The 26,295-nt window shown below is 33.3% G+C and overlaps 3 protein-coding genes across 5 annotated transcripts; all 3 read right to left on the reverse strand.

Annotated features, from left to right (window-relative positions):
* Window positions 1-864: 864 nt before the first annotated feature.
* Window positions 865-3,956, reverse strand: LOC130813356 (aquaporin PIP2-1-like). Its single transcript, XM_057679184.1, has 4 exons — window positions 3,306-3,956; window positions 2,303-2,598; window positions 1,684-1,824; window positions 865-1,265 (listed from the first exon to the last, which is right to left on the reverse strand). The coding sequence occupies exons 1-4, from the start codon at window positions 3,589-3,591 to the stop codon at window positions 1,146-1,148; spliced, it is 843 nt and encodes a 280-aa protein (XP_057535167.1). The 5' UTR covers window positions 3,592-3,956; the 3' UTR covers window positions 865-1,145.
* Window positions 3,957-12,167: 8,211 nt separating this feature from the next.
* Window positions 12,168-13,028, reverse strand: LOC130813317 (60S ribosomal protein L12-1-like). Its single transcript, XM_057679127.1, has one exon. The coding sequence runs from the start codon at window positions 12,916-12,918 to the stop codon at window positions 12,418-12,420; it is 501 nt and encodes a 166-aa protein (XP_057535110.1). The 5' UTR covers window positions 12,919-13,028; the 3' UTR covers window positions 12,168-12,417.
* A 4,979-nt stretch (window positions 13,029-18,007) lies between these two features.
* On the reverse strand, window positions 18,008-26,196 carry LOC130812850 (zinc finger protein GIS2-like). 3 transcript variants are annotated; one of them, XM_057678465.1, is made up of 4 exons: window positions 25,944-26,196; window positions 24,921-25,053; window positions 24,186-24,278; window positions 18,008-18,697 (listed from the first exon to the last, which is right to left on the reverse strand). In XM_057678465.1, the coding sequence occupies exons 2-4, from the start codon at window positions 25,010-25,012 to the stop codon at window positions 18,145-18,147; spliced, it is 738 nt and encodes a 245-aa protein (XP_057534448.1). In that variant the 5' UTR covers window positions 25,013-25,053; window positions 25,944-26,196; the 3' UTR covers window positions 18,008-18,144. The 3 variants fall into 3 exon arrangements, with proteins under 3 accessions (XP_057534448.1, XP_057534449.1, XP_057534450.1); XM_057678466.1 differs by having other exon boundaries at window positions 24,921-25,050; window positions 25,944-26,188; XM_057678467.1 differs by lacking the exon at window positions 24,186-24,278.
* Between the last annotated feature and the right edge of the window lie 99 nt (window positions 26,197-26,295).

Here is a 26,295-nt window from a genome sequence, read left to right on the forward strand (position 1 = left end):
ATTATAGTCAAATAATAATATACTAGCAAAATATTAATTTTATAAGAAGTATATTCTATCTAAAATTTTGGGTTTTGAAGGTCTGTTTTTAATGGTCCATTTTAAGTGTAATACGGTTCTAATCATAGGTATAGTAGCAAAATATGAGCAGTTTTGAATTTTTAGGGCAACATAGACCCTAACTTTAGATTGCAAAGTTTATATAGCTGACTGTACTAGTCATTCTCCTTAGAATGTGTTATATCAAGAATCACATCCTTAGGAAAGAAGATGATTATGCTAAGTTGTGTCAGGGACCTAAGTATTAGTGGCTAGACTTGATATTTACACGACCTAATAAGAATTTAGACGAGTCAAAATGAAGAAAAAGTAAAAGTTGTTTTGAAGAGGTGAGTGATTGATCAAGCAAGAGTGCATTTACCTCTTACGAGCAAATAGAAGGTATGAGGCAAATAACTAGGAATAACTACTCGGATCAAACCAACAATGAGCAATAACAATACAAAAGCCTCGCCTTGTCTTTCGGGTAAGTAGAATACGCACTAGTACTAGTACGAGCACTATGCGACAGTCAACACGGTCATCTAAAATACCTATAAACACTTTCAACCTTTGAATTTCTTGCTTTGTTTTTTGTTTTTTTTTTTTATGACTCTGATCTTTTCTTCTTCTTCTTTTGATTGTTATATCGTGATAATTCTTCACATAATTATTCCATATACTTATTTTTAGGTAATTTCTTACATAATTACAATTCAGTATGTTAATAATGTGAAATCTTCATTACGTGTAAAGTATTTTTTCAAATTAATTTGAAAGTCAAATTTCACAACATAATTTTTTCCTATTCTATGATGTAATAAAACCAAACATAAATTAGTGGGAAAAAACTTGCAAACTTATTTATTAATACTTGGTACATAAACCACAGAATACAACCAAAAAAGCAAATAGAAAATGCGACAAGACCCACTAAAGGCACACAATAAAAATCGTGCCAAGACACACAAACAAACTCTTACCACCAAAATACAAATTAAAACCATAATATATATACAACTTTAGGATCATAATTTATGGAAAAATTGAACCAAGTAATCCTGTTTAATCCTTATAACCAAAACCCATGGTTATGATGATGAAGATCACACATTAGAAGAGCTTCTGAATGATCCAAGAGCCTTCACGAAACCGGCTCGTAATATGTATTGGTGATAGATAGCAGCTATTGCAGCTCCAATGAACGGTCCAACCCAGAATATCCACTGCATTTATGTTGCAATTTTTATTATTAGTTTTTATTTTTAAGTAATCAAAATATAAAGTCAAGTTGTTAGTATATTCAACATGTTCGATCGCAATAAGACCCTAAAAATTAGGAGCATCAATATTAAATTATATAGTATACGATAAGTGTTTAAAATACAAAGTTATTAGAAAAAAATCACAATTTTTTAAATTGCACAGGGCCTTTAAAAAATTTGTCAAGTTCACGTTCAGCATGTTTGACCGCGCAAAGCCCTGAAAAATTGGGGCCCTTATTATTAAATTCCGTAGTATATGTTATGTATTTTATAATATAAAATTGTTAGAAAAATATCATAATTCTTGAAATTACACACAACCCTCAAAAAATTTGTTAATTTTATTCCGCCTTTATTAGTGGTACTAAAGTGTACATACCTGATCATCCCAAGCCTTAGAGGAATTGTAGATGACAGCAGCACCGAAACTACGAGCAGGGTTGATACCAGTTCCTGTTACTGGGATTGTGGCTAAGTGAACCATAAATACTGCAAAACCAATTGGTAGTGGGGCCAATACCTACCATTTATTCGTCCATAACCAAAAGTGTTAATGCCAACAATATTAAATCCGCTAATATTATTAGTAAAATATCTAAGATTAATGTATGAATAACAAACTATAGTTTCAATCATCATCAACGAACAAGACGTTTTTTTTTCCTAGATGAGTAAATGTAATGCATTAATTGTGGAATGTGAGTTTTTTGACTACTATTTGTAAAAAATGGGTCCTCTTGGATGGACGGTGAAGATGGGTCATAGATGAATGCAAATGATCAAAACAGACTTAATGATTCGATCTTTACCCGATTTAATAATTAAACTCGATTTGACCCGATATCAAAAATTGATTAATAATTATGTAAAACAAAGATAGAAACAAGTTCCGATTTTGAACCGACCTGAAATATCTAACACGAAATCGACCCGATTACCAAGAATATATAAACACCTCTATTGTACGTTCCTTTGGTTAATAAAGAAAAAGAACTTACGGGAACATGAGAATCCCTAGCGCTGCGTTTAGGGTCAGTGGCAGAGAAAACGGTGTAGACAAGAACAAAGGTACCAATAATTTCAGCACCTAAACCAGTTCCAGTGCTGTAACCATCAGCTAAGGTGTTGGCTCCGCCTCCATATTTGTTGTAGTAAGCACTTTGGAAGGCCTTCACGAGCCCAACACCGCATATGGCTCCTAAGCATTGAGCCACCATGTATAGAATGGCTCGTACTAGTGTTAGTTTTCTTGCCAACAATAGCCCAAATGTCACTGCTGGGTTTATGTGTCCACCTGCCAATCACAACCATTATTTTTCACCCATTATATATATATTCTCCTTAACAAATGTAGCAAATTCACAACTTCATACAATAAGCCACACAAATAAATTACAACGAGCCAGAGTTACAATATAATGACAAATAAATTTATATTTATACGTGTTTTTTATATTTGAGGCGTTGAATTATTTTATTTTATATTAAAATCTTCCAACATCTAATCTATATATATATATATATATATTCGAATTTATTTGTAACTTTTAATACTAAAATCCTTTAATTTGGTTCAATTAATATTATGATATCAAAGTCAATATAACAATTTCTAAAATCTTCCCATATATTCCTAAAATCTTCTAATTTTAAGTCGATCATTCTATTTTATTTAAGGCCTTATTTGTTATTTTATATTATAATCTTCCACTACCTCACCTATATTAATATATTCGGTTTTTTTCTTTAACCTTAAAGTATCAATTTTCAAAATTAATATCGTCAAGGTCAAAATTGATAAATGTCCAAAAAAATTAAAATATTATTATGCCCGCGAATTGGACCGGCTCAAATTGACGGTCTCATAATGACACCGTGTCTTGAGTTATTTTTCCAACAGAATTAATCCTACGGTATCATAATCAATGTAAGAAAAGCATAGCAAATTCAGAAACATTGAAAGTAGAAATAAAAAGAGTAGGAATGAATTAGGATACATACCAGAAATACCAGCAGTGCAATAAACAAGAACAAAGATCATGCCACCAAAAGCCCAAGCAATACCAAGTAAACCAACACCATTACATTGATCAGCTTCATTCTGGACTTTATGTCCAATCACAGTTAAGACAGTAACATACAAAAACAATAATGTTGCAATAAACTCAGCTATAACAGCCCTATAAAATGACCATTTTCCCAATTCTTCTGCATCAATCAAAGGAGATGGAGGTGGGTCTTGGTAATCTTTCACCATTGCTCCTCCAACATCCATGTCCTTACCCATTTTTTGATACTTCTATTTGATAGCTTGCTCTTGCAAGGAAGAAATAATAATGGTGTGTAATTGTATTTTGTGAGTAGTGTGTGAGTACTCAATAATAATGCCTATTTATGGTACTGAATATTCATTTTTAAAGATTTTTTAATTTTATTTTATTTAGTGGTAGAAACTAGACCAAGGAGTAGGTCCCACATGTTTTATTAACCTTTCTTAAGACGATGATTAAACACCACAAAATGAGTAATAAATAATACTCCCTTCCTCATTATAAGAATGCACCAAAATATTTTGCATGAAATTTAGTAAAAAGGTATTTAGACTGGAGAATAAGATAATATACAATTAAATGATAAAAATAAGTAGTTAAGATGAAGAAAGATAATAAGTTTGTCAATCAGATTAAAAATAAGAAAGTTGAAGCAATAGTATAAAGAAAAATAATATAAAAATGAAAAAAAATACAAAATTAAAATATATTATCTCATAAAATTTGTGAAATTTAACTAAAAAAAACTCTCTATAAAAAGGACTACTGTAGCTCTCGTACTGTAGTAGTGCGTATGCATTCATATTGCCTACTTTTGTCATTTTTCTCTTTTTGTTTTTTTGTTCATTTTTTTCTTTACCTTCCTTTCAGAAAAAAATTCCTTACTTGTGTGTTATGAAGTTTCTAGACTCCATCCTTTTACTTGAATAATACACACATAAAAATAAAACTAAGTTTCTAGAGTCCTTTAGTAGGTACATCTTGATTCTTGATAAGGGTATTTGTTTTTGGAAAACTAAATTTCAAAACTAATTAAATAAATAACATAATTTAAGGAAAACTTGTGCTAGATAATTTTACCTATTGTCAATGTAAATTATCCCTAATAAGAATTATTCCTAAATAACTTAACTTTTGTACATTGAGAGCATCTCTTGCGACAATTTAATCGATTATTGTAAAAACCTACCACCAAAGAAGAGTAGGAGTACACCAAAGGAGAAGCATAAGGAGGAAGAAGTTAGTCTAACGACTAATAGATACATACATTAGTAGACAATTAAAATGTGGTAAGGAGTGTTGTCAGCAAAAAATATATAAAGATTGAATTATTTGAAATAATCAATAGTATGGATTGTTCATCGCAAATGGAAAACAAGTGGGATTATTCAGGATAATTTTTCTAATTTTTAGGTGTTTTGTTTGTTAAGAAATTTCAAATGAAAAACTAATTTAAAAAAATTTCAATCTTAATTATTTTTCTCTCAATTTAATCGATCTCTCTTTCATTCAAAATATTAAAATAGTGTTAATAGAAGTTTTCTATTAAAAAAAAAAAAAAACCTTTTTTAAAATAGATTGTTTATTTATTTAGGAGCTGAACGGCTTAATTAATTATTAGATAGATATCACCCTCATATTGCCAATATTCACCTAATATTGCATGTGACATTGCTAAATTAGGCCTTTTTGGTCACATTCATTGTTGAAACTTTCTTGATTTTCAAGTTGGTTACTTTTGGCATTTACTTATTGAGAGAATAATATATTAGTGGAGTGATGCTAATGGTATATTATATTTTTACGTTCAATTTTCATTTAGCGTCCACTAAAATGGCGTTTACTCTTGGGTTGTTGCCTAAGCTACTTTTTGCCAATTTAGCAATTAAATGGCAATTATAAATATCGTCGCCATTTTATTATGTATTTGTAGTGCGTGATGCTTTTTACCAGTTTGGCGCATTTATAAGTCGTCAATTAATGAGTAAATTGATAGTATTCAATAGCTTTTAATTCCTAATACAATTGTCTTAACCATCCATTTAAAATGATAGAATAAAGTGTTTTGGCTATTGTTTAAGTCTTTTGGCGCATTTGGGTCCTGATGCTGTTGTTTAAGTCTCCTGCTATTCAATAGTATTTTGATGAATGAAGATGCTATTTGCTTCTTGTTTTTGCTGAATGGTGACTGTACTACCGGCTAAACTTGCCGTTTCGTTCTGATCATTCTATGCAAACGTATGGATTGACTTGGAAGGCTTTTGGCTTTGTTTATGTCTCTCGGATGTATTAGTAATGTTGTATCGGATCACCAACTTTGATATGTATTGGCTAGATGATACCTCAATCTTTTTGAGTTGTCGCGTCTTTCCAAGCGCATGATGGGAGCTTGCATGCACGCACCCTCGGAGCTTTCGTTGTGTTGCGGCTTCTAAGTCTTAGACTTGAGTTGTATTGATTTGGTTTTTTTATGGCATTTTATAAAATTTATTTTGCCAAAAAATAATAATAATAATAATAGTTAATAATAAAATAATAATAATAATAATAATAATAATAATAATAAATTATTAATATAGAAATTTTAATTAGGTAGCATCTAATTCTCTCTTTCCCCTTCATTCTACTCATTATAAAAACAATAGACAAATTCTTTATTAAAACCGTCTCATCATGAAACAACTTAATATAAACTGAATTAATTTTTATTTTCTTAAAAATTAATAAAAAACAATTTTTATTTAGTTGTCTGTTGTATAACTTTAACGCAATAAATTTTATTTTAAATATAAAAGATTTGTGTTGCTTATATAAATTCATCTTACGGTGAGAGTCTCGTACAAACTTGCTCCAAACAATATGGGTAGAAAAATGTGATTTAGAGTTGTTGGAAATTTGTATTGATGCGTAATCCTTATAATAGTACTTCCTCCGTTTCATAATACCCGCCACATTTTCTATTTTTGGCAATTTTATATTACTTGCTACATTTCCTTTTTAGTAATAAAGCAATCATTTAAAGTTCTACCTACCCCTATTTTTATCCTACTCTATACTCTATACTTTATAATAAAATACCATACTATACTCTATAAAGTAACCTAACAACCTATTTTTCCTTTTTCTTTTTCAATTAACAATAATAAAATACTATACTCTATAAAGTAAACAATCAGCTGCATTGTACATCAATCACTTTTCTTAATTTCCGTGTCCATGCAAGTGTAACGACTAAAACGGAACGGAAGAAGGAACGGAAGAAGTATATGTTATTGCTTAAAAGGGATTAGTTGAAATGAGCCTCGAGGCTGTCCTAATCACATGAGGAATGTGAGGCACCGCCCCAATGAATGCGCACCACAAGTCCACAACAACACTACTCACTATTTGGATAATTCACCGCCCAAACCCTACTTAGCCACCATTTCTTATTATTATTTCTATTTTTATTTTTCGTCCCAACTCCAACCACTTCTTTTAGCCACGTTCTTTTGAAGACTCCCCTTCTTTTCTTGTTCTTGTTATTTATCTGTCTCTTTAAATTATCAATATTATGAAAATATTAATTTTTAAAAATAGTTATATTTTTATACAAGATAATTAAAAAATAATTATTTTAAATTAAAATTCTTAAAAAATTATAGCCAATTAAGTGAAAATAAAGAGATTTGAGATTTTAAATGCATTTTTATATTATCTTTGCTTATATCATCCAAAATAAAATATTGTTCTCAATAAATTTTTCTTTTTTTAATTTTTATTCATTTAGTGTACAAGCTACACTTATTTAATAATTACCTTATAAATGTCTTTTTGTTTATATTTATTATTTATTTCTTTTGAAAAAAATTCTTTATTTGACATATTAATTATTTTCTTGTCGATTATACCTCATTGTTATTTAATAGTAATTAAACTCTTTTGCAAAAGAATAATATAGAATGTTATCATCGTAAAAGTTGCAATAAAAAATATGTTTAATCATGATTAGGCATCGCCATCATTATGAACGCACAATTAGAAGTTCAAAGAAAGTAGAGCTCCAAAGTATTCACTAATTTTGTGGCTAATTTTGTGCCACGCAAGTATAAAGTCATTATATTGGAAAGAATATATTTATTGGATTCATCTTCTTGTAGTTTTCAATTTTAATTAATGGTGTCCAAAGTATGGAATTATTTGTTGTTGGTAAGAAGTAAACCCTTTTATAGAGCACGAGATTATATACTTTTTTATAGAAACAATTAATGCAATCATAAAAAAAAATAGATTATATATTTTTTTATAGAAACAATTAATGAAACCAAAAAAAATAGATTATATACTTTTTTATGGAAACAATTAATGCAATCATAAACAAAAAAAAATAATTCTCTTTGTGCCCACAGTTAACCCAAAAAGTTCTCACATAAAAAAAAGTCTAATGTGTCATTTTATGAGGCAAACGAGTAAATATTTTCAATAACTTCATTGTTAAAATTTTTGTTAGAACTCATTTGTGGCGAACATCGTAAATTCTTGTGAGAGATTGTCTCTCGGTGAAATGATTTTAAAACAAAAAATTCATATGGTAAAAATTTTATTATTGGCCTATTTAATTCAAGTATAAGGTGCGTGACGTTTCGCAGTGAAATCGTCTTATACAAAAATTTGTGCAAAAGTTAATGGTTAAAAATACAGATTTATTAAATATTATGATAAGTTTGAGTTGAGTTTCAATTTTAGTTCAAGTTACGAATTTTTTTCTTTTTTTTTTTTCTTTAAATGAAGCTTAATGGCAGAGGTAACAAGTTGAATATTGTTATTAATAATGCAACTAATGAACTAAATGAACAAGACAAGTAATGAGATAGAAAACAATGAAATCACGCTTACAAGAATATTGGATTTCAGCGGGGTTTATCAACTTGGCTACTTTCTCTTAAGTGGTATGTTAATGTATTTTAAGGACAGAGTATTTGAGGAAGTCTTAGTAAATAATAGTGATTTATAAAGTTAGCAAATTATTTTTATGTGGTAGAATTTGATAGGGTGAGAGTTTCGTGATTTTAATTTTCCTTTTTTAATTTTGTGGATTTCATTATTATTTTCTTTTTGTTTTTTATGGTGATTTACAAATCACGTTTATTGATTAGGAATTATTAAAATTAGGAATTATTAAAATGGTCACTAGATACTAAAGTACTAATAAAGGTATTACAATGAAAATTACACTTAGGAATGAAGAAGAGAATCTATAGAGAGAGCATACAAACAAAACTAAGCAAAGTGAACCTAAACTAAATTTTTTTTTTTTTTGGATGAAAATATTTTGGCTTTACTTAACTATGCAAAATATGCACATACATAGCGAGTATGCTAAAACTGCAGAAAATGGGGTTGAAATTGGTGTAAGTCGCAACAGTCATAAACTTTAAAGTTATAATTCGTAAATTATTTTTTTATTAATTAAAAAGTATATAACATGTGTAAATTTATAATGATAATTATAATATATACAAGGGTCCGTCTCTATAATTTATAAAACATTTATAAATTATAATTAAAACATTTATCAATTAAAAATTCATAATTAATCCTCTATATTAAAAAGCGTTTATTTCTAACATTTGGTCTATAACCCATAAAATATCAAGAATAGCCTTAACATGACATGCTCGCCTAAGCAGCTACCTGAGTAACTTCCAAAGTACCTAACGTTATCATGTTTTAATGCCCAATTGCCAAAGAAACACTCCACCTAAAGTCTCAAGCATGAAGATACTCAAATTCATAAGCAAATCACAAACTTGACCATTAACCATCAAAGTTATGATCAAGGTTTTCTTAATGCAACACATGAACAAAGTTTAAAGCAACCAACTACATAATCAATACTCCAAGACATAACAAATTTGAATAGCTCAGATCACTAACTTCAACAATCTTCACTTGAACTTCAGTTCATCAATTGAAGCAAAAGCAAAACCGTCAATTTAAAACAAAAACCAACACACAAAACTGATAAATTAGAGTGATTTTGGTGCAGATTTGGCACAAATAGTGGGACAAAGGAAGTATGTCGTTGTAACGATGTTTATGACAAGGCTAAGCGTTCCAAGGATCAAATTTGTAGTCATTGAATGTATATGTTATCAAAATCTTTATGAATTGGCATATAAATGAATATTATACAAAAATAATAGTGTTTGACATTTGATTGTTGACAAGTTTATTATTACTAATTACTAAGATATAAAAAATAAAAAGGAGTAATCTAAAACCAGTTTTAAAATATAAAAAGCTGATGAGGTATTATTATTGTAAAATCTAATTTATTAAGTTAAAAAAATATTTCAAAATAAATGAGAATTAAAATAAAATAAAATAAAATAAAAATAAATGAGTAATTTAAAAACTAAATTTTAAGTAATATTAAATAAATTTTATAACTAATTATAAAATAAAAATAATGAACAAAGTCATTTGCACTACCATAGATACTGCCACATTAAAAGAATTGAGTCCATTATTTACGAGATCACTAAAATACATTACAATTTATATGTCACCAATAGGCCAAAACCCATAAAAAAAACACAGGTAATCCCTTTCCTAATGTTCTTCCCATTTACTTTTTGCTCAGTTTTCAAAGCAAACTTTGAATATTAATATCTCTAAATACGAATCATAAACAATTATAAAAAAATATATAATAAAAAAGTATTTTTTAAGACGAATCTAATAAAATATCACATGAATATATTTTATCATCTATATGTCTTAAAAATATTAATCAAATTTCTCTCTTCAAAATATAATATTCTAAATGAAAAGCACATTAAAAAAACGGAGAAAGTACCAGTTTGTAGTTTGTACAGAAAATTACATAGATGCTCATGTGTTTGCACAATCTTAACGGGCAGTAGGCTACTCAACTGCAGGTGATGTGCTGAATTGATGTGAAATGGTGATTCCAAATCTGAATAACAAAAACATTAACAATCTTCTTTCTATATGCAAAACGTCTAGGAAATCAAATACATAAATCCCAACCTGAATTACCAGACACCCAAATGATTTAAAGCAAAAAATGAGCGGCAACTTCAACGAACCGATTATCCAGGTGTCAAGACCCAGTTTTCACTTCTCAGTCATAGGCACCATAGTCTGAATGGGAGCTATGAAGTCACCAAAGTTATGGTATATTCAGGGTTAGGGTAATTTTGAGGGGTAACCGCCTAGAACTCAGCTGATAAAGGGGCCAAAATCGAGTTAATACTTATCATTAAAAATTAATATTTGCATAAGTAGTTTCTAGTGTGGCCTTGCAGCATTAGATTTTTCGCATGACTACTGAACTATATGGTTGGAGAAAAAATAACTGAAACTTTACTTGTATAAGGGTTGTTTTATATTTTTCGCCTAGGACCCAAAAATTACCAGGAACGGCACTTGGTTTATCACTCCTATATTGGAAGTTAATGAAATAATTATTATTTACCTGGTAATTAAGACATTTAATTTAAGATTAAAGCATTCACTTTGTCGTAATTTGAGAGTTTGCAACACAGATAGCTCGTATGTAACTTGCAACATATTTGGTCCCAAGATCCCTACTAAATAGAAGTATTAAACACAACTATCCGTGGGGAGACTAGGTTCTACCAACAGGGTTTTCCCACTAATGAAGGGACGATAATAACATAAGCTTTCAACTTCAACAAAAGATATAATGTAGTATCTGACTGCTAGTCTAAGACAAAATGAAAACTTAATAGTTCTAAATCATTAATACTACATATGAAAGAAATCTTTTAATGATTTCAAAATGCTACCTTAAATGTAAATAGGGGCCACTTAAGGTTAGTTAATCATATGTGATCGGGTAGGCTATTTTGCTCTGATTGGCAATCTTCTGCTTGTAGCAAGTAAACAGCAACTGCTTACCAAAGATCAATCTGATTTCACTTGGGCAATGCAACATAAATCTGCTCAGTTCCTCTCAGAAATGTGGTTATTTATGGTTTGGATCACTAAAAGATTGGATCGCTTAGACTCCTAGACCAGTTGTGCATCACTATGTCTATACCTAAAGTCTGGACTGCATATATATTCTATACACTCCATAACAGCAATGTTTGACGCAGCAAGTTTTCTATTCCATCAGCTCAGAAATTCATACAATTTATAGGGAAATCGAGAACACTATGGGGGCCAATTCTCCAAAATACTAACACTATGTTTGGATTGAAGGAAAAGAATAAGGGGAAAAGAGGTGATTAACAGGACCAAAGAACAGATATATTACCATTATAATAATGTATACCATCTATACAAGAAACTATGGACAATATCCATTTTTAGAGCTCAAGCAAGCACTATAAGAATGCTACAAATTAAAAAAAAAAAAAAAAAAAAAAAAAAAAACAAAAAAAAACAGTTCACCTTCGACAGCCTCATCATTTTTAGCTCAAGCTTTAAAGTTTAACAACAAGAATACCATAGCAGTAATTTGACAATTTTGTAGACATTGAGAGATTCAGGAAATTGTAGCTGTAAAAGCAATGGTTAATCGATAACATAACTACTGACGCAAACTAACATTGGCAATAATTTGCAAAGGAATTCCAAAGCCACAAACTTGATTCCAAAACATTGGCTTGGCTATCCCAACTATTGAAAATGGACAAGTATGATTAAAGCATTGCAAGAAAATTAAACTTGTTGACAAATTTAAAACAAAACCTAACAACAATCCAAGGTTATCCAAAGACAATCATCAACAAACAAAAAGCTTGATAAACAATTCTGCAAATCCTACTAGTTCAAATGCATAACACAAAAGAGACTTATTTGCGTAAAAAACTATAAGGAAGAATTCCCAAATTATCCAAGAAAACATTTGAAATATAGAAGGGAACAAAGGAAAAGAAAACAAATATCCAAAACATTCAAAAATAACATTAGTTTTTCTGATCCCTTACAATGCAAATTTCATCCATAAAAACGCTAACAATAATTCTCTCATTAAAGACAATGATCATTTGAGGGATACCAAAAAAACAATTCATCTAACCTGTTTAATTTTCTGGAATTTCAACCTCATCATCAGAAATCTCTTGTTGCAAGTCTTTAGGATCCTTACCATCAACAGTACAACCCACAGAAACACAAGTACCCAAAATCTCCTTCACAGTTCCTTTCAATTCTTTAGCCATAGATCTAGATCTCATAACCCTAGCAATTTCAATAACATCATCGAGAGATATATTACCAGTATGTTTGATATTCTTCGTCTTCTTCCTATCTCTTTCTGGCTCTTTCAAAGCTTTGATCACCAAAGCAGCAGCAGATGGAACAACCGTTACTTTTGCTTGACGATTCTGGACAGTAAGCTTTACTGTAACTCGTAAGCCCTTCCAATCTTTTGCAGTTTCCTTAGCAATATCTTCTCCGATTTTCTTTGGGGAAAGACCGAGGGGACCGATTTTTGGAGCGAGTGAACTCGCAGCTCCGACTTCTCCACCGGTGACTCGGACGAAGACGTCCACTACCTGCGAGGGGTCCAACTTCGGCGGCATGTTTTAGAGAGAGAATTGACTAAGGATATAGAAAGATTGTGCGGCTATGGAGGTGAATTGGGGAAATGGAAATGGGAAGATTTGAAGATTGGGGTTTTTCAAGGGAGGCGTTTATAAAGTTAGGGTTTTTGATATGTGGGTGTTTGGTTGCAGCTCGCAGGCTTACGGGAGTGAGTTTGGTTGGGCCGGTGTGTGTTTTCTTGGAGCTTGGGCTTGAAAATTTGAAAAAAAATAATTTTTTTTAATAATTTTAATCAAAAAATAAGCTTTGGTTAAACTTTATTCCTAAAATAAGCGTCTTTGGTCCCAAAGTTAGGCTCGGTACGTAATCGCTGTTACTAATAGCGAGTACAAAGAAATGGTCAAAATTTTAGTCAAACTATATGTCGTTGTTACTAACAGCGAAATAATGCTTTGACTGGTCACTTGTCAAGTCGCTGTTAGTAACAGCGAATTTAGGCGACCCTAAATACAGCAGCCTTCTTCCTCCTTCCTCATTTCACTCGATTTTGTATCAGCGATCTAACCCACGAATTCTCCCTCTTCTTTCCACCATTAAAATCAACTTCAATCCTTCAATTAATCTCATCAAATTTCAAGGTTCATAAACTTGCAATTTACTACTTCTTTTTGATCTACAGTTTATTAAGGTACCTTTTTATTATAGATTTATTAGTTCTTTTTGTTTTTAAAAAGTATGTCACTTATAGTGGTCATTTACACTTAAACTCTATGAATATGTCAAATGTACTTGTTATTTGCCATGATCTTCATAATGAGGTTGTTTGTTCATGAATATAATGTAGAAAATGTTTGAGTTTAATGTAGAGAATGTTTGAATGCAAACCCTAAATTTGAGTTATATATATATATATGAACTTGATGGTGATGTTGATTTTGTACGTGTTGTTGTAGAAATGACTTCATTTCGTGTGACTGTTGTATATTTTTGGAATGGTTCAACTCGATCAAGTAGAAGCAATGTTAAGTATGTTGGGGGAAGACGTAAACTGTTTGCATGCAACTCAAACATGGACTTGAAAGAATTTAAACATCTTATATGCTCTAAGATTGGCATTGACACTACAAGAAGTACTGTTAATGTAAGTTTTAAATACAATATGAGTGGAGAATTGTATTCCTATGATCCTATGGAAACAAATAAATAACATAAGTAAACAATTCGAGTATTCCTTAAGTCTTTTACGTATAATCATAACTGCAACTAAGTTATTATTGAATTACAGTAGAGATGGATCCAACAACGCTAGGCCCTCGCGACCCTAGTGTGCTGACGATGCAGGCAGATCACAGGAGTAGTGTACTATGGGATGTCCAGGTTAGTCAACTTAGTATTTTGAATGTATATGCCTTAATACTTTAACTTTATGCTAATATAATCTTTGCGTTCAGGTGTCCGACATAGAGACCATCTACACCAGGCATCCCGACTCTGCTCCGTGGCAGATTGACGCACGGATCATCCCCTACATTCAGCGAGCAAGATTGTACGACTTCGACCTCATCGCTTATGGGAGAGTCAATTGGGCTTTAGTCACGACTTTAGTCGAGCAGTGGCGCCAAGAGACACATACCTTCCACCTACCTCTAGGTGAAGCTACTGTCACTTTACTTGACGTAGCTGTGCTTACACGGCTTCCCATCGAGGGACATGCCGTCTGTACAGTTGGACGCCAACTCGAAACTTGGCAAGATATAGTGCATACTGCATAGGGTATTAGGAGTCCGACCTCCCCCAGAAGTAGCCAAAGGGAGTGGGTTGCGCGTAACATGGCTTGCGCAGAACTTCTCGCACCTCCCTGAAGGTGCTGATGGGGTTATCATTGAGAGATACGCTAATATCTGATTGGTGTTGTCTTCTTCTCCGACAAGACTGGCAACAGGGTACAACTATTGTACTTGACGTTGCTTGATACGTCATGGGAGGTCATCTCCGGTTATAGCTGGGGTTCCACAGCCCTAGCTTATCTGTACAGGAGGCTGTGTGACGCTTCACGGAAGAACGTGAAGGAGATCGCTGGGCCCTTGATTATTCTCCTGGTAATACTAACTTTACATGTTAACGCTTTTGTTTCTTAATTTGTTCTTATGTTTCGTTTACTTACTTATATCTATAATTCATAGCTTTGGGCGTGGGATCACATTCTCATTGGGCAACCGATGCCAATGAGGACTGAGGGACGTGGTGCATTTGAGCCACCACTTCTTCCACCCCCACATGTGCTGTATGGATCGCGGCGGTCCTTTGATAGACGTACAAGGACCCACACAGGATCTGGCGTAGGGTTCTATCGCGATCAATTCGATCTACTTCGAGCTAACCTAGTAAAGGCTTCACTTACTAGTCTTGTAACTATCACATTGCATAATTTATTAATTACATTTTCACGTGTAGTTTCAATGGGACCCTTACCCCGCTGAGCCATACACTGTATTGCCTCAGCACTCAGGGATATTGTCAGGGGCGTGGAGAGCCTCTGTACCTTTGATATGGTTCAACATAGTCGAAGTGCATCTCCTTGAGCGCGTACTGCGCCAATTTGGGATGGTACAGGGCATCCCACCGCCTTGTGACACAGTAGTGGATCTCCATCACACCTCACGCAAGGGTTGGAAACCCAAGAACTGGTTGGAGATCAACTGGCGCCATATATCTCGTTGGGATCACAGGCTAGAGCTGCTGGCCTAAGGTGCACCGATCGAGGCTGTAGGCGCACCTACTTCAGCAGATTACATGCCATGATTCCTCTCCATCACTCGTCGATGGATGACACCACGAGGTATCATCGCAGCCGCTCAGTACGCTCCCGCAGCACCGACGATGACAAAGTTTGTAAGTATTCTTCCATGTTGATTATTATCCATAGAACTTACATATTATAGATTTCATTAACTCCAAATTGAATGCAGGTACAGGGCATTGCAACTGTCATCAGCTCCAGCCAGAAGCAGCCTGTACGAGAGATTGCCCAAGGTATACTCCTAGGGACATAGTTTCAGCACTTCATTCCAGAAGTTGTTGTGCCTGACACCACTATGGACACTCAGGGTTCATCTCCTCATCATGCCGACATTCATCTTGAGGAGGTAGACTTAACGTGCCCCGACTATGGTGTCGGGTTCTCACAGGGAGCTGGATCATCCCAGTATCAATCACCTCCCCTACCCAAGCGTCATGCGACCGCCTCTTACCATCGTAGGAGGCGTCATAAACCGTCACAGTTAGACAGGGTACAGGAGGAGGATTAGCATTAGTGTGACGTTTTTATATATTAAACATTAGTAACGTTTTGTATATATTGAATATATGTAACATGTGGACTGTTATGTATATTTTGTAATATATATGTAGATGTGTATATATGTTTATCGTATTATCACATGTTTATTATGAGTAAAATGATGTTAATTACTCAGAGTTTTCGACGATGAATCAATCCGCCAAGAATTAGGTGTGAATTAAATCAAAATCAAACAGACACTCATATTCAAATAGAGAAAATGCTCTCGAAAATTCAACACAATTTCATTCTTGTTCAACGAATCCATATCAAATTACCTTCAAAATCGATTAACTAGAACAAGAATGATGGAGTTTGGATACGATGAAGTAGGGAAATGATGGAATTATTTATAGAACATAATAACAACGTCTATTTTCAACTTCATAACGGCTAGTTTAAATCATACAAAAAAGTCAATAAAAGTCAAACCAGGTCAAGCCTAAAGTCGTTGTTACTAAAAGCGACTTGACCATTGACCAGTCAAAGCATTATTTCGCTGTTAGTAACAGCGACATACAGCTTAACTAAAATTTTGACCATTTCTTTATACTCGCTGTTAGTAACAGCAATTACGTACCGAGCCTAATTTTGGGGCCAAAGACGCTTATTTTGAGAATAAAGTTTGGCCAAAGCTTATTTTTTGATTAAAGTTATTAAAAAATCTTATTTTTTTCAAATTTTCCTTGGGCTTCTATGAGGATCAACTTTGGGCATTTGTAAGGCTAATGTTTTTTCACCAACTATAGTGGGAGAATATTTAACCATGAAACGAGTTCATATAATTAATCTATTTCTTTAATTGAAAATTATGAGGTTATAAATGGTTACTATAAGGTTATGAATTGATCACTTTAAGGTTATAAATGATCACTATAAGACTAAAGTGATCACCAAAAAACGATAAGTATCACTTTAAGACATTAAGTGTATATTGGGTTAGCCTAATAGAAATGATTTCACTGTGAGACCGTATTAGTTGAGAATTTGTGTTTTTTAGATCATATAGTAGAATGAGGAAATGGAAAGAGTTAAGTAAGAATCGAATTTAAGTCTTTGCCCTGAGAAAGTGGCACTTGCTTTAATTGAGTTAACAGTTAACACTTGACTCTCTAAGGCTAATGTTTAGAAAGGCAATGATTAATAGTTAATTTATGAACCTCGAAGGTCGTCTTAAATGAGATTTTATTTAATAATTTAATAAGACAATAATTTGAGGGAAGCGCTACTTTAATAATTGAATTTGACATATTTATAAAAATATTAAAATATATATACATACTTTATAGATTTTGAAAGCAAATATTAAAATATGTGCTGCTGAAATCAGAATGAATCCCATTTTCCTTAAAACAAACCAAATCAAAGTTCAAAGTAAATCTCGAAAACCTTTTTCTTAGAAAAAGTTCAAAACCAATTTAAAGGTAATGACAAGAGAAGCATGTGCAAATGCAGCTAATGAAAAGTTTATCAAAGTTAAAACACTAATTGAGTCAATTGTTGACCAATCTATTTCCAAATCAGTCTCAAGTTATCTGCAAATTTTTTTTTTTTTTTTCGAAATGAGTCATTCTTGTGAGAGATCATCTCTCTTTATATATTCTCATAATATGTATTGTAATTTGAATGAGCTATTAACCCATGCATCAAGCATGTATCTTGGTGAGATCGTCTCATACAACAATTTGTCTTTTAAAATTACTTTTCAAAAGGGGAATAAAATGATGCCAAAATTGCATGTACAAAGGGATCAGTGTCGAATCCCTCTTCAAGACATTACGCCAATGAAGCTGTAATCTGCGAATTTTATAGGCCATAACTCATTAAAATATCAAGTTTACAATTCAGTAGTCCGTATTTGTATCATAGTAGGTGGAGGTGACAAAAACGCTATAAATTTGACCGTTCATATTTCATTAATTAATCAAAATCTATGATAGACCATATCAAGCATTGGACCAGAAGGGCACTCAAATACCCGATGACCACGACCACCACAGGCAGCACACATGATCATGTACATGCATTGATGACTTGTATGGCCTGGACGTGTGCAGCTACGACAGTAGATATCATGAAATGGGCCACCAATGATAGGACGAATAAGTGGTGGACCACCAAGCATTGGTGGTGGTAGGAAAAGCGGTGGGAGAAGTGGATTCGAACATTGCCGGGCCACATGTCCAGTTAAATTGCAGATGTTGCAAACGGGCTCATTGAGGCAGTCACGAGCAAGGTGGCCAGGCTTTCGGCATTTATTGCATGCCTTTTCATTGACACAGGCTGCTGCTAAATGGCCTGGCAGGAAACAATTGCAGCAAACTCTAGGATCGCTAGACTTCGGACACTCGCGCGCTAAATGACCCATTTTTCCATAGGAATGGCATATAGGTTGATTCTTACATTCAGTAGACAGGTGCCCCGGTTCTTTACAATTCCAGCACATTGTTTTCGAATTACAATCAGCAGCCATGTGCCTACAAGCAGTGAAACAGACAAAAGTTACAAAGGACAGCACAGCAATCAGCAAATTCAGTAGACTATATTAACAGGCTCTGAAACCAACAAGAAAACCCGGGACAGAAAGATCACTGCCCAAGTTGCAACCCTTTGAACCACAAATCACCATTTTCCTCGTCAAGAGCAATATAACAATTTGAAGAGCTTAACCAACTAGTCGTAAAAACATGCACAATTAGACAAGGCAAGTACTGGCAACATATGTGTCACTAACAGTGTGTTTGTAATAAGAGAATATAGGGAAAGGCGACAAGGAAAGATATTAAGAGATCATTTTCCCTTAAAAGGGCATACAAAAGGAAATAGAAGGAAACAATGTGAAGACAATTTACCTTCTCATTTTCCAAAACAAAACTTTTCAAATGCTGGAAAACCAAGGATCTCTGCCTGTGAGTGATCCTGATTAATTGTCTGATCCAAACCCGGTAAAGGAAGAGGGTTGTAGTAGGTTACTTACAATCATATCAATTCACATCTTATGACAAGAGCTGAATATAAATTAGCGCAGGGGCGTCTGGTACTCTACGACACACTGCATTTCTTAAACCTGAGTATATTGAGAAGTATGCAGGCTTTAGTGTGGTGACAAACGAGCAATGGCTTTACGCTTCACCTAAGTATGCAAGGGTTAGATTGTTAGAAGGTCGCTGCTAAAAAATGGTGTGATATATTTGTTGAATGAGCAAAGATTATTACGGTTTAGAGATAAGAGAGCAAAGATAAGAATTATATCTAATCTAGTACATCTTAAAATGTTGGGCGAACACAAAGTGTGTATGGAACTGTCCATGTAGTGATGTAGGTTTTGGAAATGGACAAGAACTGAGGACGAAGTTTCAAATTTGGATCTTGCATAAACATGTGATTTGTTAGTAATGAACACATGGCATAAAAGACATTAAAACTAGTTTGTGACTTGGTGACTTACAGAAGCGGAGCAAATTGTCACGATTCACCTCCAATGCCCTGTAACGGTAAATACTTAATGTATCATATAGTCTAAGATAATCTAGAAATTCTTAGGACACAATCTAAAAGAATATTCTAGATTTACATTTATAAATATCTTAGATAATTTTCAGGAAATACTTTTAATATTTCATTAGGATGTTCTAAATGTAGACATGCAGCACGATCCTTACCCTATTTAACCCTCCATCATGGAGGTTAAAAATATCTAGAAGGCCTTAAGGCCTATAAATACCCTTATGGGTCAATTGTACAACACATTTGGAAAAAGCCTTTGTAAAGTCTAACAATACATTCATTTTTTTTTTGTTTATAACAACCTCACCCATTTATCTCTAGGGAGGCTTGACTTGCCTTGCAATAAGACTGTAAGCAAATAACCCCCATGACATCAACTAAGAAAAAATATAGCACGGTGCAAAATTCTATCCAAATCGACTACTGCTACACTACAAAAATAACAAAAGAAATTGTTTAACTATAAAGTTGTAAGGTGAAAATCCTTATCCATAATAATCATGTAGCTATTGGTATTTTATGAAAAGATAATGGTAAATAATAGTGAATAAGCACACACCAAGGAGATATAATTGCAAGTGTTATGCTTGATCTATTAATGAAAACCTTCTCCACTATTGGTTCAATTTCAATGTTCAAAGAATTTAATAAAAAAAATTGGAATATAATTGCAAGAGTTCTGCTTGATTTTTCAACGAGAAGCTTGTTACTATTGGTTCAGTTTCAATATTCCAAGAATCAACAAAAAAATAATGGAAGTAGATAACAGATTTATTAAACACTATTACCTCCTCTACCAAATTACTAAACTTTGCCTATGCATTTGGAACGTCTGAGTGTTAGTCATACACTCATCCCTTTGAATTGTTAGTCATACAATTTCAAAGTTTATCTTGCAAACCACAAGGTAGTCAATCCTTGGGTTGCATTATCCATTACACGAAGGTGGTGAGTGAAGCCATTAGAGGGTAATCCATTAGCCTGAAAATCAAGAACTGATTTCTTGAGGCTGGTTTTGTGCTGCGTTTTGTGTTCTGGTTGTGTCAATTTCATTCCAATCCATTGTCATCACTTTGGAGCAAACTAAGGCGTGCAAGCAACCCCTTAATTTGGTGCAACTTGCTACTCCATAGTAGAATTATTGACAAACTTAATTTTCCAACTCACAACAGGCTAGAAATTTATTACACTATTCAAACTTTTAACCAATTTACATAAACCCCTAAAATAACAAATTACAAAAACTTTACAACACACCCTAAATTATATTCATTCCACACTTGGACAAAAAATTATGAACAATTAAGATTGTTTTACAACTTTTTATTAATTTAAATTGAGTAACTTACCCCAACACAAGAAAACTTGACTATCTTTTGGGATTGTTCTATTCTTAAAAGATTAACACACCCTAATTATATTCATTCCATACGTGGATAAAAAAATATGAAGCATCACGCTTGTCTTACAAGTTTTCACTAAATTAGATTGGACAGCTTACACCAAGAGTGGAAGGTCATTTTACTAAAGAAAACATTATTGAATGTTTATTTGAACTTAACATATCTACCAACAAAAAAAATCAGTTGGCTTTTAAATTTTATAAAGATCAGCTGTTTGCTTATAATCACCTAACAACAATAGCGGTAAGTAACACAGCAATAAGTGTTACAACTGCAACAGCTGCAAGACACGGAATAAAAATTTTATTAGTTATATAGTTATTAATAAGTTTGTTACTCATGTATAGGCTGTTATGACTTAAAAACGAATTTTATCATGAACTAAGTTGGTTATAATTAACTATTAATTTTAAAGTTGTTTTTTATACTTTAAGCCTTATGTATAGCTATTATATGATATACAATAAGATTAACATCAATATATTGTTCTTTGCTTCTTTCTGTCATCATCCAATCCATTATATCCCGTTCATAGAGAAAAACTATGGACAGCGTCTGGGGAGGGAAGGACGGCGGCAACTCATACCCATAAAAGAGAGCGCGGCCAAAGGAGTCCCCCGGCTCGAGAAAGATACAGAGACGTAGCTACATGGGAAAAAAGACCTATAAAAAAAAAGTAGACCCACCTACAAAATAAAAGGGGACAAAAAGATAATAAAGCTAATAAAAGAAACGAGAGGAGCAGGATGGCAAGAACCTACGAGGACATCAGTAATCTAAAACATGGATATGACGCCTCCAACTACCCCTATCCCTAGTCAGACCCTCGGAGAGGTTTAGCTCCGGCAAGTCAACTTTTATCCGCTCATCCCAAATTCTCCTGGGTTTTCCCCGACTCCTCTTACCCTCTACTATAATGCTTTTTACTCTCCTCACAGGGGCAGCGAGAGTCTTTCTCTGCACATGACCAAACCATCTCAATCTATTTTCGCGCATTTTTCCAGAAATAGGGGCTACTCCTAGTTCGTCTCTAAACACTGGGTTCTTAATTCGATCCATCAATGTGTGCCCACACATCCACCTCCGCATACGCATTTCTGTAACTTCCATCTTATGTTCCAAAAACTTCTTAACAGGCCAACATTCAATCTCATATAGCAAGGCAAGCCTGATAGCCATCTGGTAGAACTTTCCTTTTAACCTGCTTGGAAATTTCTTATCACATAACACCGCAGTGGCTACACGCCACTTGATCCAACCCGCTTGTATGCGATGGTTAACATCTCTGTCAATCTCTCCATCCCTTTGAATGATCGATCCCAAATACTTGTACTTGGTCGTACATTTAACAACTGCTTCTCCAATGGACACCTCTGGTTCACCTACCTGTGTTGTCCCACTAAAGTCACATCACAGATACTCGGTCTTCGTACGACTAATGCGCAACCCTTTACCTTCTAAAGCTTCCCTCCACTCATCTAATTTATTACCAACCTCCTCTCTAGTTTCTGCTACCAGCACTATCTCGTCCGCAAAAAGCATGCACCACGATACCGTTTCCCAAATAGATTGAGAAATCTCTTCTATAATGACAGTAAAAATGAACGTGCTTAGATTCGATCCCTGATTTACTCCAATTTTAACTGGGAAAGGCTCTGTTATCCCCACCGGTGTTTGAATGTTAGTCGACACTTTATCGTACATATCTCGTATAGCCTTAATGTATACTGAAGAAATACCTCTAGCCTTGAGGCTGAGGCTATCCCAGATGACGCCTCGTGGTATACTATCATACGCTTTCTCCAAGTCAATGAACACCATATGTAAATCCTTCTTTCGCTCCCTATATTTCTCCATCAGTCTCCTCAAAACATGAATTGTCTCAATTGTTGACCTTCCTAGCATAAAACCGAATTGGTTCTTTCTAATCACCGTTTTCTGTCTAATTCTCCTCTCTATCACCCTTTCCCACAATTTCATTGTGTGGCTTAAAAGTTTGATACCTCTATAGTTCCCACATACTTGTGCATCGCCTTTGTTTTTAAACAGAGGTATTAGTGTGTTGTTCCTCCATTCTTCTGGCATCCTATGAAGAAGTGTTATTTGCTTCATTCTGTCTTTGTTAAAAATTTGGATTGTTATTTGTGATTTGATACTATAAAAGACGGTTTATTCAGGGGTCTTTCATGACGAAGTGTTTGCTTATTGGTAGAGTTGAACATGCTTTACACTTTCTTTTAGACTACAATATTCATAAATGCTCAAGTAATGAGGAAAAGAACAAATGCTACACTCAGACTCAGGACGGTAAGGATACAAGAGATTATTTCATATAAAAATGAAGCAACTACCATTCAATCAATTATACATTTTATTTCCTGATCTAGAGATCAAAGCATTTCATAAAGAAGGTTTTTCTACAATTTGTCCTCTAGCCAAGGTTAGAGATTTTTTCTTAGAGATGAAATAAGAACAATTGAAACTTTTCAACTATTACATACTATATCATACCTTTAAGGCACAATTCTAGAATAAAATATAAAAGTTTTATTACTATTGTCGATGATTACTCAAGGTTAATCAAGGGGTTTTTTAAGCTGTGCTAGGTGATCGACCGCACAGGGCCCTCTTTCTCCCGCATATGAAAAAGTTAATCAAAAAAAGAAATTTGTTAAGTTTAATAATAAAATAAATATATTAACCATAAATAAGGCACAAAATAAAAGTTTTGCACAGGCTCCCGAATTTTTCAAGACGGCTCTAAGGTTTACTTGGGTAATCTTTATCAAAGAGAAGTCAGATTTTTTAGTGAATTTTAAACAGTTTTATGCATTAGTGCTTACACAATCTAATAAGAAGTTAAATGTGTAAGATTTGATGATGCTAAGAAACTCTGCAAAGGAGATACTTCGTTCTTTTATAACAAAAAGCGATTTTACAAGCGTTTTCTAAGAGATTTCCGCAACACAATGACAAAGTTAAACAGGATAAAACAGTTGGCTAACAGCCATGTAAATAAAATGTCTAGTGATGAATCAAAGTTTCTTAAGCGTACCCTGGTTGCCCACAATTGTTGCATACTGAATCATTTGCACATTCTCTAGCAAAGTGCCCTAACCGCTTGCAATTCTTACACAGATAACTTTGTCTGCAATAATAATAAGCATTCACTAATTGGGGAATTGATGTTAAATCAAGCATTCACTTATTCCTTGCAATGCAGACACTCCCTATACTCTAACATGTGTGGGATATGTGGTTGATGACTATAACTATGCAATGCAAACACTATCCTCCAAATTAAAAGGACACATATTTCATCCACTATTTAATCCCAAAATCTCCATTTTCTCTAAGAATTTTCCATCATACACTACCTAAGAAAAAAATTTGCTCAGCTCAAGATTGAGCTTGAGCTTAAGGAGCAAGTTTAATCCAAAAGCTTGAACAACCAAAACTAAAAGAGCCAAATTTTAAAAAACAAAATTAAAACTCAATTGAGCTTGAGTGATTCCAAAATTGACATTGTTGGAACTCGCCACTCGACAAATATGAGTGAATAAATCCACAATGAACATACCAGTGTCACATGAATCGCTAATTGCCTTGCGAATCGCAAATCGAAAAAGGGGAATTATGGTCGGTTTTAGACTATTTTTGAACCATTTTGAGCAAATAGCGAATTCAAAAGGCGAACTAAGTAGCAAATTATGTTTCACTGGAACATACTAACACCCAACCAAGCCCCAAACTCCCACCCCACAAAAAGATCCAAATGAAGAGAGATTACCGGAAACCCCTGCGATCTTTTTGGTATGGAGCATATGATGATAGATCCCTGTTTCTCAAAACTCTACCCCCTGAATCTCTGCTTGAATCCATCACAACAATCTAACCAAAATTCTAATGAATCGTATCGTCTTCTACACATAAAAAACAAAACAAGGGATGTTCAGGAACCAATTCTCGTTCTTTCTAAACAAGATTGAAATCATATATTCATAAATCTATTCTTTCAAAACAAGATCAAAACCATATATTCGCAAAATTTACAAAACTTGGAGTATGTTTGATTACATTTGACGAAGAAAATAATGGGAGGGAAAGTGTTGGAAGGATTTGTTTTGTTCAAAATGTAAAAGCAATTCTCTCTTCCATAACTCTTCCTTCCATTTCTTTCTTCATTCCTTTTGGTATCCAAATGAGGAAATATCATCCTTTCATTTCCCTCCTCCCTTTCCTTTCCCTCAATTTCCGTCCATTCAAACACACCATTAATTGTTAAAAAGGTATATGGTCACCCCAATGCTATTTCACTCAAATTCTCAAAGCCATAAATTCAGTATTCCAGAAAAATCAACCCATAATAAGAATTTACCCTTTACCTTCAATTCTTATGACAATAATTAAAAAAAAAAGGAACCTTTGAGATATTTAAGCACCAAAAATTTTAAAACTACAAAAAAAACTATTTTTACTGGTAGAAATTACAACCAAAAAAACCCTCGTTTTTGTTTTGTGCCTCATTTACCCATGAAAAATCAAATCATCAATCCAGCAGAAATGGGCTATGAATTATGATAAAGTAAATCTAGAAAAAAATGTCATTAGCAAACTATTACTTAAACTCTTTCTAATTCAAGCATCGCCAAACAATTCTCTCACCATAATAAACCGGCACCATGAAACAAAATATGTTTAAACTAAAAGGAAAAATAATGCGTAGAATTAGATCTATAGAGTATATTGAATGTTTTTATTTGAATTTCTTACAATGAAAATCTAAATTGGACAAGAGGAGGGAGGGAAATACCAGGAAAATTGAAAATTGTAAACGTAGATTGCTGCTTCGGATTCGAGATCTTTGGCGATGATATATTATTAATAGCGATAAATATGATCAAAAGAAGTGAAATTGGTATGAGGAAGAAGAATTTAGGGCAGATTAAATGAATCAAACAATCAGAGCAGTGGCATTGCTAGCGCTAGGTCTCATACAACGACTTAGCTTCCCCATCAATTCTTTCTTCGTTTTTCAAGTACTAACACTTCGTTCTATACTACTACTAGATCTTTCCCAAATCCCAAATGTTCTTTTTATCTTTATTCCAAGGAGAAAAAAAGTTTAATTAATATTTTTAAGACATAATTAGAAGATAAAATAT

The sequence above is a fragment of the Amaranthus tricolor genome, chromosome 5, assembly GCF_026212465.1.
Source record: "Amaranthus tricolor cultivar Red isolate AtriRed21 chromosome 5, ASM2621246v1, whole genome shotgun sequence".
Classification (NCBI taxonomy): Eukaryota; Viridiplantae; Streptophyta; class Magnoliopsida; order Caryophyllales; family Amaranthaceae; genus Amaranthus; species Amaranthus tricolor.